The sequence below is a fragment of the Macaca mulatta genome, chromosome 8, assembly GCF_049350105.2.
Source record: "Macaca mulatta isolate MMU2019108-1 chromosome 8, T2T-MMU8v2.0, whole genome shotgun sequence".
Taxonomy (NCBI): Eukaryota; Metazoa; Chordata; class Mammalia; order Primates; family Cercopithecidae; genus Macaca; species Macaca mulatta.
This window is the reverse complement of record NC_133413.1, coordinates 39,972,716-39,985,127: the sequence shown is the minus strand read 5'-3', so window position 1 is coordinate 39,985,127 and position 12,412 is coordinate 39,972,716. Positions and strand designations below refer to the sequence as shown.

The 12,412-nt window shown below is 50.8% G+C and overlaps 1 protein-coding gene across 1 annotated transcript in view; it reads right to left on the bottom strand.

Moving 5' to 3' along the window:
• EIF4EBP1 (eukaryotic translation initiation factor 4E binding protein 1) overlaps positions 1 to 11,839 on the bottom strand; it is a 30,531-nt gene extending 18,692 nt beyond the window's left edge. Inside the window, exon 1 of the mRNA XM_015145167.3 lies at positions 11,565 to 11,839. Coding sequence (XP_015000653.1) covers positions 11,565 to 11,709 — 145 coding nt within the window. The 5' untranslated portion in view covers positions 11,710 to 11,839. The remainder of the gene's footprint in view (positions 1 to 11,564) is intronic.
• Positions 11,840 to 12,412: the final 573 nt, after the last annotated feature.

Below are 12,412 nucleotides of genomic sequence, written 5' to 3'. Positions count from 1 at the left end.
AGTCCATCCTATTGCAGGGAGTGCTGGGTCCGGCAGGGCAGGTGTGGGCTCCCCTGAAGAGTGTTGCCAAAGCCTGGCCTGCAGGACGCTTGGAGCGGGAAGAGGAGATGGCTTGGGTGGTGGCCTGCAATGAAGGCACAACACAAAGAGTAATATATTGCTTAGTGGTCTAGCATCATGGCCACCTATGTGGTTTGCTTTTTTTTTTTTTTTTTTTTTTTTTTTTGGAACAGGGTCTTACTCTGTTACATAGGCTGGAGTGCAGTGGCATGATCACAGCTCACCGTAACCTCAAATTCCTGGGCTCCAGAGATCCTCCTACCTCAGCTTCCCGAGTAACTAGGACTCCAGGTGCACGCCACTACACCTGGCTAGTTTTTAAATTTTTTTGTAAAGACATGGTCTCACTATTTGCCCAAGCTGGTTTCGAACTCCTGGCCTCAAGCAATCCACCCACCTTGGCTTCCCACAGTGCTGGGATTACAGGCATGAGTTACTGCACCCGATCTTGTGTGGTTTGCTTTGTGGAGGTGCTCATAAGGCTGTGAGAACAGGGTATGGGATCTATGAGTCAGTACCTTCAGGAAGGTTTCCTTTGTTCTTTAACCCTGATTCACAGGGTTGTGATTCCACTCGGCTTCTGTACCTGGTCCTGGCTCTGCTGGCCACACATCAGTATGGGCAGCACCTTCCCTCTAAGACCCATGCTTTGAGGTCTGGCCCTCATGGAGGATTATTCGAAAATGTGGCTCCTGCCACACCTCCCATTCCTGTTGCACATGTAGCTTCTCTCATTAAAAGGCATGTATTTCCTGCCAGGCGTCGTGGCTCACGCCTGTAATCCCAGTGCTTTGGGAAGCCAAGGTAGGCAGATTGCCTGAGGTTAGAAGTTCGAGACCAGCCTGGCCAACATGGCGAAACCCCATCTCTACTAAAAATACAAAAATTAGCCAGGAGTGGTGGCAGGCGCCTGTAATCCCCACTACTTGGGAGGCTGAGGCAAGAGAATCACTTGAACCCGGGAGGTGGAGGTTGCAGTGAGCTGAGATCGTGCCACTGCACTCTGGCCTGGGCAACAGAGCCAGATTCTGTCAAACAAACAAGCAAACAAAAAAGGCCAGGCGCAATGGCTCATGCCTGTAATCCCAGCACTTTGGGACGCCAAGGCAGGTGGATCACTTGAGCTCAGGAGTTCAAGACCAGCCTGGGCAACATGGTAAAACCCTGTCTCTACTGAAAATACAAAAATTAGCTGGGCATGGTGGTGCATGCTTGTAATCCCAGCTAATTAGGCAACAGAGGGAGACTCCATCTTAAAACAACAACAACAACAACAACAACAAAAGGCATTTTTTTCTCCTTTTCCTGAATCTGGACTGGCCCTGTGACTTGCTTTGACCAATAGAATACGTGGTAAGTGATGTTATGGGACTTCTGAGCCTAGGCCTTAAGTGGCCTTGGAAACTATCATGTAAATAAAACTCAAGCTAGACTACTGAGTGATCAGAATGTTGGGAGACCAAGAGGATAGAGAGAACTCCCAGGCTTCCAGCTGTCCCCAGCAATGCCCCAGATGTATGGGTAAGACCATCTTGGAGCTTCCACCCCAGGACAATCTAGCCATCAACTGTATGCAGCAATACGAATAAGCTCAGCAAGATCTGCAAATAATCCAACCAACCCAAAGGATAGAGAGCAATAACAAATCGCTGCTACTTAGTTACTGTTTGGGGATGGCTTGTTATACACTGCACTCCAGCCTGGGCGACAGAGCAAGACTCAGTAGCTAACCGATACAACCATTTCCACCAAGTCTCCCTAGGCAGTTAAGAAGCCCTGATCCTCTGGGCCTAGTATCTGAGCTCTCTTAATGAGCTTTCATGGGCATAACCATTAGATTACAAGGCGCCCTTTGCTGCCCATGCCCAAATGCCAGTGGGCAGCAGTTACCTACTCTTGCCTTGTCAGCAATGCTGGATGCAAACAGGTAAATAAAGAGCATCAGTCCCAGTGTCTGAGACCCTGACTCCAATACTGACTTGTTCAGTATAAGAAAAAGTCACCAGGTGCAGTGGCTCACATCTGTAATCCCAATGCTTTGGGAGGTTGAGGCAGGATGAGTGCTTGAGGCCACGAGTTCAAGACCAGCCTGGGCAACATAGACAGACCTCATCTCTACAAAAAATAAAAATTAGCCAGGTGTGGTAGCGTGTGCCTGTGGTCCCAGCTACTCGGGAAGCTGAGGCAGGAAGACTGCTTGAGTCGAGGAGCTCGAAGTTAGTGAGCAGTGATCGCGCCACTGCACTTCAGCCCATAGGCACTCCAGTCTGGGCCACAGAGGTGAGGCCCTATCTGTAAAAAGTTTTTTTTTTTTTTTTTAAAAGAAGAGGTCACATCCACTCCCTGTTCAGTAATACTGGGAAAAGTAATATCATCAATACTGTTTAATACAAATGTTCCTCGACTTAAAATGAAGTATGTCCCAATAAATCCACCATACATAGAAAATATCATAAGTCAAAAATGCATTTAGGGCCAGGAGCGGTAGCTCACGCCTATAATTCCAGCACTTTGGGAGGCCGAGGCGGGCAGATCACTTGAGGTCAGGAGTTCGAGACCAGCCTGACCAACATGATGAAACCCCATCTCTACTAAAAAATACAAAAAACTAGCTGGGCGAGGTGGTGGGCACCTGTAGTCCCAGCTACTCGGGAGGCTGAGGCAGGAGAATGGCATAAACCTGGGAGACAGAGGTTGCAGTGAGCAGAGATTGCACCACTGCACTCCAGCCTGGGTGACAGAGTGACACTCTGTCTCAAAAAAAAAAAAAAAGCATTTAGTACACGTAACCAACTGAACATTATAGCTTAGCCTTCCCTACCTTAAATGTGCTCAGAACACTTATATTAGCCTACAGTTGGACAAAATATCTGGCAACACAGCACACTATAGACTCTATAGCGGGCTGTCCAATGTTCTGGCTTCCCTGGGCCACATTGGAAGAAGAATTGTCTTGGACAACACATAAAATACACTAACACTGGCTGGGCGCGGTGGCTCACGCCTGTAATCCCAGTACTTTGGGAGGACGAGGCGGGCAGATCACCTGAGGCCGGGAGTTCGAGACCAGCCTAACCAACATGGAGAAACACCGTCTCTACTAAAAATACAAAATTAGCTGGGCGTGGTTGCGCATGCCTGTAATCCCAGCTACTTGGGAGGCTGAGGCAGAAGAATCACTTGAACCCAGGAGGCGGAGGTGCAGTGAGCCGAGATTGCGCCATTGCACTCCAGCTGAGCTTTAAAAAAAAAAAAAAAAAAGAAATTTCATAATGTTTTAAGGAAGTTTACGGACTTGTACTGGGCCTCATTCAAAGCTGTCCAGGGTGCATGTTGCTCGAGGGCCTTGGGTTAGACAAGCTTGTGACTGGCCATTTGTCCTCATGTTTGTGGGGCTAAATGGGAGCTGCAGCTCACTGATCCGGCTGAGCGTCTTGAGAGTATGTACCTCATATTGCTGGCCCAGAAACAGATCAAAATTCGCAACTCAATGTACAATTTCTAGGCTGGGCATGGTGGCACACACCTGTAGTCCCAGCTACTTGGGAGGCTGGGGTGGGAGGATTGCTTGAGCCTGAGAGACGGAGATTGCAGTGAGCCGAAATCATGCCTGTGTACTCCAACATGGGTAATAGAACAAGACTCTGTCTTAAAAACAATTTTAAAAAGTACAATTCCTACTGAACACATATCACTTTCACACCATCGTAAGGTCAAAAATTGTAGTCGCACCATCATAATCGGGGATCATCTGTATGAGGGTAAGTAGGAGGGTTCAGAGAAAGTTATTCTCTGGCCGGTCCAGTGGTTCATGCATGTAATCCCAGTATTTTGGGAGGCTGAGGCGGTGGATCTCTTGAGCCCAGGAGTTCCAGACTAGCCTGGGCAACATGACAAAACTCTGTCTCTACTACATATTTAAAGATTAGCCAGGCTTGGTGGCGTGTGCCTGTAGTCCCAGCTACTGGGGAGGCTGAGGCAAAAGGATCACCTGAGCTCAGGGGGTCGAGGCTGCAGTGAGCCATGATCATGCCACTGTACTCCAACCTGCAACAGTGTAAGACTTTATCTCATAAAACAAACAAACAAACAAAAAACAGACAACAACAACATCAAAACAGAGAAAGTTTCTGCCCCTGGGACATTCTGAGATAAACACTTAGACCCTGCAACTGAAAGGACAGAAAAGGAAATTTAAACATCATCATTAAGCCAGCGGAGACCGAGGCCTGATGGTAAGAAAACTAGGTTATCCTGACCAGGCGCGGAGGCTCACGCCTGGAATCCCAGCACTCTGGGAGGTCGAGGCGGGCGGATCACAAGGTCAGGAGATCGAGACCAGCCTGGCCAACATGGTGAAATCCCGTCTCCACTAAAAATACAAAAATTAGCTGGGCGTGGTGGCGTGTGCTTGTAATTCCAGCTACTCAGGAAGTGAGGCAGGAGAATCACTTGAACCAGGGAGTTGATTGCAGTGAGCTGAGATCACGCCACTACACTCCAGCCTGGGCGACAGAGCAAGACTCCGTCTAAAAATAAATAAATAAATAAAATAAGAGAATTAGGTTATCCTGAGGGGAACACTTTCATTCCAGCATTCTTTTCAACTCTTCACCTTCCGGACATTAGACCTGGCATTAGGTCATGTGAATACAAAGATGAGTAAGACTGCTCTGAAAAAATTTCCTGGCTAACCTAGGGAACAAACACGTAAACAAATAAGTGTGATTCATTCACTATGAATCATAGTGGAGAGAGACCCCAGGCATGGGTCTAAGTCAGACAAGAAAGAAACAGGTTTTTCATGGGTTTGTTGGCACAGGCAAGAATGTATGTGCAAACTGAACATGTTTTCTTCAAAAACTCACCTTGGAAAGCAATATTCCTTTTTTTTTCAATATTGCTGTGCCTTCCCAGGCCAGGCACAGTGGAGCATGCCTCTATCCCAGAACTTTGGGAGGCCAAGGCAGGTGGATTACTTGAGTTCAGGAGTTTGAGATCAGCCTGGGCAACATGGCGAAATCCTAGCTCTACCAAAAAATACAAAAATTAGCCGGGCATGGTGGTGCACGCCTGTAGTCCCAGCTACTTGGCAGGCTGAGATGGGAGGATCGCTTGAGTGCAGGAGGGTGAGGCTGCAACTGCACTCCAGCCTGGGTGACAAAGTGAGACCCTGTCTCAAATTAAAAAAAAAAAAAAAGAAAGAAACAATATTGCTGTGCCTTCCTAATGCATCTTCCAGAACATCAAAATAAAGGTCTATATGAGAAAACTCCTCGCTACTTTATGTCAATGGATAAATACAGTACTGCTCTACTGACCCTTTTTCCTCAGATTTGGCAATGAAGGACTTTTTTGCTTTTTTAGGAAGAAAAAAAAAAATCAAACTCTCTCTCTCTTGTTTTTTTTTTTTGAGACAGAGTTTCACTCTTGTCACCCAGAATCATTCGAGTGAGTCTCATGCCTTAGCCTCCTGAATAGCTGGGATTACAGGCGCCCACGCCAGGGCCGGCTAATTTTTTTTGTTGTTTTTTTTAGTAGAGATGGGGTTTCACCATGTTGGCCAAGCTGGTCTTGAACTTCTGACCTCAGGAGATCTGCTCGGCGTCCCAAAGTGTTGGGATTACAGGTGTGAGCCATCACACCTGGCCTCTCCTTTCAAATAATAAAAAAACTAGAGGGTCAGACTCAGAAACAAAGCATGACCCTGTCTCTACAAAAATAAATAGCTTGGTGTGTGGTCCCAGCTACTCGGGAGGCCGAGGCAGGAGAATTGCTTGAACCCAGGAGGTGGAAGCTGCAGTGAGCCGAGATAGTGCCACTGCACTCCAGCCTGGTGCCAGAATGAGACTCTGCCTCAAAAATAAAATAAAATAATCTCAGCACTTTGGGAGGCCGAGGCGGGTGGATCACGAGGTCAGGAGTTCGAGACCAGCCTGGCCAACGTGGTGAAACCCCGGTTCTACTAAAAATGCAAAAAATTAGCCAGGTGTGGTAGCACACCTGTAAACCCAGATAGTTGGGAGGCTGAGGCAGGAGAATTGCTTGAACCCAGGAAGCGGAAGTTGCAGTGAGCCAAGATCGCATCATTGCACTCCAGCCTGGGCGACAGAGCAAGACTCCATCTCAAGGAACAAACAAATAATAAATAAATAAATAAATAATTAGCTGGGCATGGTGGCATGTGCCTGTCATCCCAGCTACCAGGGAGACTGAGGCAGGAGAATCAGCCTGAACCTGGCAGGCACAGGTTGCAGTGAGCTGAGATCACGCCACTGCACTCTAGCCTGGATGACAGAATGAGACTGCCTCAAAAATAAAATTAAAATTAAAAATAATAATAATAATAAGGCTGAGTGTGGTGGCTCATGCCTATAATTCTAGCACTTTGGGAGGCCGAGGCGGGTGGATCACCTGAGGTCAGGAGTTTGAGACCAGCCTGACTAACAAGATGAAACCCTGTCTCTAATAAAAATACAAAAATTGGCCGGGCGCGGTGGCTCAAGCCTGTAATCCCAGCACTTTGGGAGGCCGAGACGGGCGGATCACGAGGTCAGGAGATCGAGACCATCCTGGCTAACACAATGAAACCCCGTCTCTACTAAAAATACAAAAAAATTAGCCGGGCGTGGTGGCGGCGCCTGTAGTCCCAGCTACTCGGGAGGCTGAGGCAGGAGAATGGCGGGAACCTGGGAGGCGGAGCTTGCAGTGAGCCGAGATCGCGCCACTGCACTCCAGCCTGGGCGACAGAGCGAGACTCCGCCTCAAAAAAAAAAAAAAATACAAAAATTAGCCATGTGTGGTGGCAAATGCCTGTAATCCCAGCTACTTGGGAGGCTGAGGCAGGAGAATCGCTTGAACCCAGGAGGCGCAGGTTGCAGTGAGCCAAGATCACACCACTGCAACCTACGCTCCAGCCTGGGTAATAAGAGCGAACCTCTATTTCAAAATAATAATAATAATAACAACAACAACAATAAAAAGGAGTCTGGGGATTGGAAGGAGTCCGGGGTGCTCTACATCAGGAACCCCCCCCCACCAAATCTTTAATAAGGGACACAGTGTGGAATGCTTCCAACACTTTAAAAATTTTATTTATTTAATTTATACCTACAGTCTCATTATGTTGCTCAGGCTGGTCTTGAACTCCTGGCCTTGAGTAATTTTCCTGCTTCAGCCTTCCTAGTAGCTGGGATTACAGGTGCGAGCCACTGCACCTGGCTCCTTCAAACACTTTAAAAGGAAGCTCAGGTAAATGTGAGAAGAGGGTCCATTGTTTCTCCCTCACTGCATTAATGTCCAAGCTCTTTTAACCCATCCTTAATAATAACTTCTTCCCTCTATGTGACTAAGGCCTCAGGACATGGGCTGTGCTCTGGCTTCGATGCCCAGCCTACGTCCCCCCTCTTCCCAGCACCGCCTCTTTCATGTCCAAAGACTTGGGAGCTGCTCCAAGGTAAGCTTCCCAGGCACAGACCTTGTTTGCTTAACCAAACAGGGTGCCATTAACACCTGCAGCTCTACCTGCTCACCTCGGATTCACCTTATCCAGGTACGAGTCTTTGGCATAACTGCCACCCAAGCCTGTATGTAGGCTTCAGAGTCAAACATGCAACACGGAGCTGGGAATGTGGAGATCGATAAGGGAAAGTTTCTTTCTGATCCACTCAAAGGTTCTGCTGGCTAATGGGTTGTTTATGGTGTTGCTGGATATTTCTAAGACTCCAAAGACTCAAATATTCATACATGACACTCCCTTCAGCAAAATTCTCTTAAGTACTCCGGACAGCTAACCTCAGCAGAGCCTCAGTGTACAAATGGTTAATGACCATGGAAAGCAAACTGGAGGCCGGGTGAGGTGACTCATGCCTATAATCCCAGCAGTTTGGGAGGCTGAGGTGGGAGGATTGCTTGAACCCAGGAGTCTGAGGCCAGCCTGGGCAATACAGAGAGACCCTGCCTCTACAAAAAAATCAAAAACTTAGCAGGGTATGGGGGCACGTGCCTATAGTCCCAGCTACTTGCAAGGCTGAGGCAGGAGGATCACTTGAGCCCAGGAGTTTGAGACTGCAGTGAGCTATGTTCATGTTACTGTACTCCAGCCTGGGTGACACAGTGAGACCCTGTCTCAGGGAAAAAAAAAAAAAAAAAAGGAAAGCAAACTGCAGTCACAGGAACGGAGATAGCGCAACCCAACTCTGCTTCTTTCCCTCCAGGGACGATCACTTGATGGCCATTCCCAGCAGGAGTGACTGGTGGGCACTTACTCCAGTGGTTTTTCCTGAGAAGCTGACAGTCCCTATAAGTAAGCAGGTGCAGACAGCCATACAGACACTCTATCAAAAGCCTGACTCTCCACACCATGATTTAGAGACAGATGCTGAGCCCAACCTCAAGGTTTACCTGGATGGAGTCATCATTTTTTTTTTTTTTTCCGCCAGACTCCAGAGATCTGAAAGGTGAGGGAAGTTACGTTCCACTAATTCCTGAGTACTCAGAGTGTGGTATATGCACCAATCACTGAGAGCTAGTTAGAAATGATGAATCTAGGCTGGGCATGGTGACTCATGCCTGTAATCCCAGCACTCTGGAAGGCCGAGGCAGGCAGATCACTTGAGGTCAGGAGTTTGAGACCAGCCTGGCCAACACGGTGAAATCCCCGTCTCTGCCAAAAAATACAAAAATTAGCTGGGCATGAGTGGCGTGTGCCTGTTGTCCCAGCTATTGGGGAGGCTGAGGTGGGAGGATCGCTTGACCCCGGGAGGTGGAGGTTGCTGTGAGCTGAGATCATGCCATTGCACTCCAGCCTAGGTGACAGAGTGAGACCCTTCTCAAAAAAAAAAAAAAAAAAGAAAGAAAGAAAAAAGAAAGAAATGCTGAATCTAGTCCCCACCCCCACCTACAGAATCAGAATATGCACTTAAATGAAGCCCCCAGTTATCCTCAAGCACCTGGAAGGTTGAGACGCAGTATTCTGCTCTGGAGCAAAAGGGTCCTGCGATGTGACCATTTCAGCTTCTCTGCCCTAGCAGAGGTGGGCTGAGGTGGGCTTTGGAGGAAGAGTTCACACCTTGGCTAATCGAGGCCGACCAGGCTTGCTTGACTTTAGTGGAAGTAAGCCGGGTTTCCCTGGCTTAGGGACTGTGAGCTGTACCTGGATGACCCAAAGAGTGAGCTGGCTTTAGGCTCCTGGCACTGCTAGCTTCTTCCAGTGATCTCAGAAACATGCTATGCCCTGATGCAGAAGCCCCTTCCCCACTCCCCCTACTGTTAAAGACCTTCGGCCGGGCGCGGTGGCTCAAGCCTGTAATCCCAGCACTTTGGGAGGCCGAGACGGGCGGATCACGAGGTCAGGAGATCGAGACCATCCTGGGTAACACAGTGAAACCCCGTCTCTACTAAAAATACAAAAACTTAGCCGGGCGAGGTGGCAGGCGCCTGTAGTCCCAGCTACTCGGGAGGCTGAGGCAGGAGAATGGCGTGAACCCGGGAGGCGGAGCTTGCAGTGAGCTGAGATCCGGCCACTGCACTCCAGCCTGGGTGACAGAGCGAGACTCCGTCTCAAAAAAAAAAAAAAAAAAAAAAAAAAAAGACCTTCAAAAGGAGGGGGATTTGCTGTGGTCTGTCAGCCCCCTGCCTACTCCCCACTTCCCAACCCAAAGTGAAAAGTGGATTCAAAGTTCATATATTTTATGTTTATTATTTATTTTAGAGACAGGGTCTCGCTCTGTCACCCAGGCTGGAATGCAGTGGTCAATCATAGCTCACTACAGCCTCCAACTCCTGGGCTCAAGCGACCCTCTGGCCGCAGCCTCTGTAATAGCTAGGACATCTTTTTTTTTTTTTTTTTTTTTTTTTTTTTTTTTTGTAGAGATGGAGTCTCACTATGTTGCCCAGGCTGGTCTTGAACTCCTGGCCTCAAGCAATTCTCCTGCCTCGACTCCCCAAAATGCTGAGATTACAGGTGTGAACCTTGGTACCCGTGCCAGAAGTGCCTATAAACAGTATCTGTGGCTTCCAATTTGACCCAACAATCCAGCAATAAAAGGCGCAAAAAAGGGCTACCTGTGCCTTCAGGCCAGCCTCAGGGCCCACCCTGAACAAATCCAGCAGACACTTACACCCTCAGTTGAAAGAAGTCCAAAATTGTCAGGAATTGTCCTGGTAGACCATTGTGACAGGGACAAAGGAGAACAGCATGAACTACAAAAGACCCAGCAAGGGAAAGAGGATGAGTCGGGAGTGGCAATAAGAGCCCCTGCGAGCTTTTCCTTGGCTCATTTCTAATAGAAAATGAAGCATTCCTCCCTTCTCTGCCTGGTTGCTATTTCTTGTCCAATCTGGGAAAACGGTGTGACAATGGGCAATAGACACGTGTTCAAGCTCTGGGGCCTCAATGCCCGGCTCTGTAGAATAAGGCGGCAGGGCTGGACAAGATCCCTAACCGTTCTAACAGTGTATGTTTTGGATCAAATAGCTGAGGACCTCGGATCCGGCCGTGCATGCTGCTGGTAGGACAGCTGCCTGAGAAAATAAGCATGTGGCCCCTGCCCGCCACCGAGTGAAGCGCCAGGATCTGTCGCGTTTTCGAGTAGTTTGGAAAGCAGCGTGGAGGAGATTGAAGGGAGAGAAGTCAAAGGGGTGGGGGCAGTACGAGGATGGGAGGGGAGTGGAGAGCCACGAGGATTTGTTTCATCATGCAAACAGGCGCGTAGGTTTCATCAGCGTCTGTGCGCTGGGGTTGCGGGGCTGGGAGGGAATGCCAGGCTCCTGAGGGCAGCCTGAGGCTGCCCCCCCACCCCCGCACCCGTGCCAGCTCAGCTTCCTCTTCCTCATCCTCTCCCAGGGAGGTCACACGGTGCCTCCTCCTCTCCCCGGACAGAAGAACGTGTTTTTCTGCACAGCCCTGCCCGTGGCGCCAGGCCCCCCCGCGGAGATCCCACTCGCGAAAATGGGGAACGTGCCACAGGTGCCCGGGAGGCTCTGCTGGAGCAGGAGAGCACCCCCACATCCAAACCTCCGTCAGAGCGCGCGTGTCCAACGCAAAACTAGGGGTGCTTCGGAAAGGAAAAAGGGCCCTGCAGGAATCATTTATCCCAACAGATAATACCCATCCCATAAAAACACCAGGCCAGGCCTCTCCTGGATCGTGGGCCACCCTGACTCCGCCCTATCCTGCCTCGGGAGCGCCCCCAACACCCACAAGGGGCAGCACAGCTCGGCATGTGGCAGTCCTGGAAGAGTGCGTGTTTGTTAGGTGTCAGCTGTCTGACACCTAACAGAAAGAGGAAACGAACGGGGCAGTTTGCAACCTGGGTCTGGACGACGCACTCAAGAGGGCAGACGGGCGGCCACTTCCATGACCCTCGATATCTCCCCGATGCCCCTTCTCCGTTCTTTCCAGTCACAGCGCCCTTGAGCCTGGACACCCGGTCCAATCCGCGATTCCCGATCCTCCCGCCCGCCCAGGAGCCGGCCAGCTGCGTCCCCAAGCCCGCGCCTACCTCCCGGGGTGGTGCTGAAGAGTGTGCCGCCGGGGGTCGTGCTGTAGTCCCCGGGCGGGAGCTGCACGCCGTCGCCGAGCACCACCCGGCGAGTGGCGGGGATGGCCCGACTTGGGGTCTGGCTGCAGCTGCTGCCCCCGGACATGGTCTCCTGTGCGCTGCACCAGCGAACCTCTCGCTGCCCTCCCGCGCCTCCAGCCTCGCTCCGCCTAGCCGGGTCCCGCTCAGCCTCGCCCCGTCCCGCCCCGCCCCAGGACGCCCCTTCCGCCTCTCCCGCCCACGCCCCTGGGATTTGTAGTCCGCGCCGCAGCCCCACCCAGCTCCAGGACGTTGCTTCCACGTGGGATCCCCCGCAGCCCCCCGACCCACTCACGCCTGCTCACGGGCTCTTCCGCACGGGCGCCGGCGCCGCCCCGCAGCGACTGCCCCTCTGTCCTGTGTCCCTCCCCGCCACGTTGGCAGGGATGGGGGTGGGGGTGGTGGGCGGGATAGCTCGCCTAAATTAATCCTTGGCTGGGTTGGGGGCGGCGACTCAGGACCGCGCGGAGATCCGAGCTGACCCGGCCCACTGCAGGAAGGCCCGGTTTCTGCCTTAGTACATCAGGCCCGGTGTACCCTCCGGCACTCCCTGTTTCGTGCCTTAGTTCCTCAGATGAGAAAGTGGGGATTGAGTGGTCATGCTCACCCCCTCCCCCGCCTCAATTTCTTGACCTTGATGGGGGTGGGGATGGTGGGGCTAACAATTCTGTTCCCGGCCTTTAGACAGGGTGTGGGAGGAGGAGTGAACCAACCAGCGGCGTCCTGGGAGTTAAATTTAGAGCTAGGGGCGCGGGGGTAGGGGGAGAGGG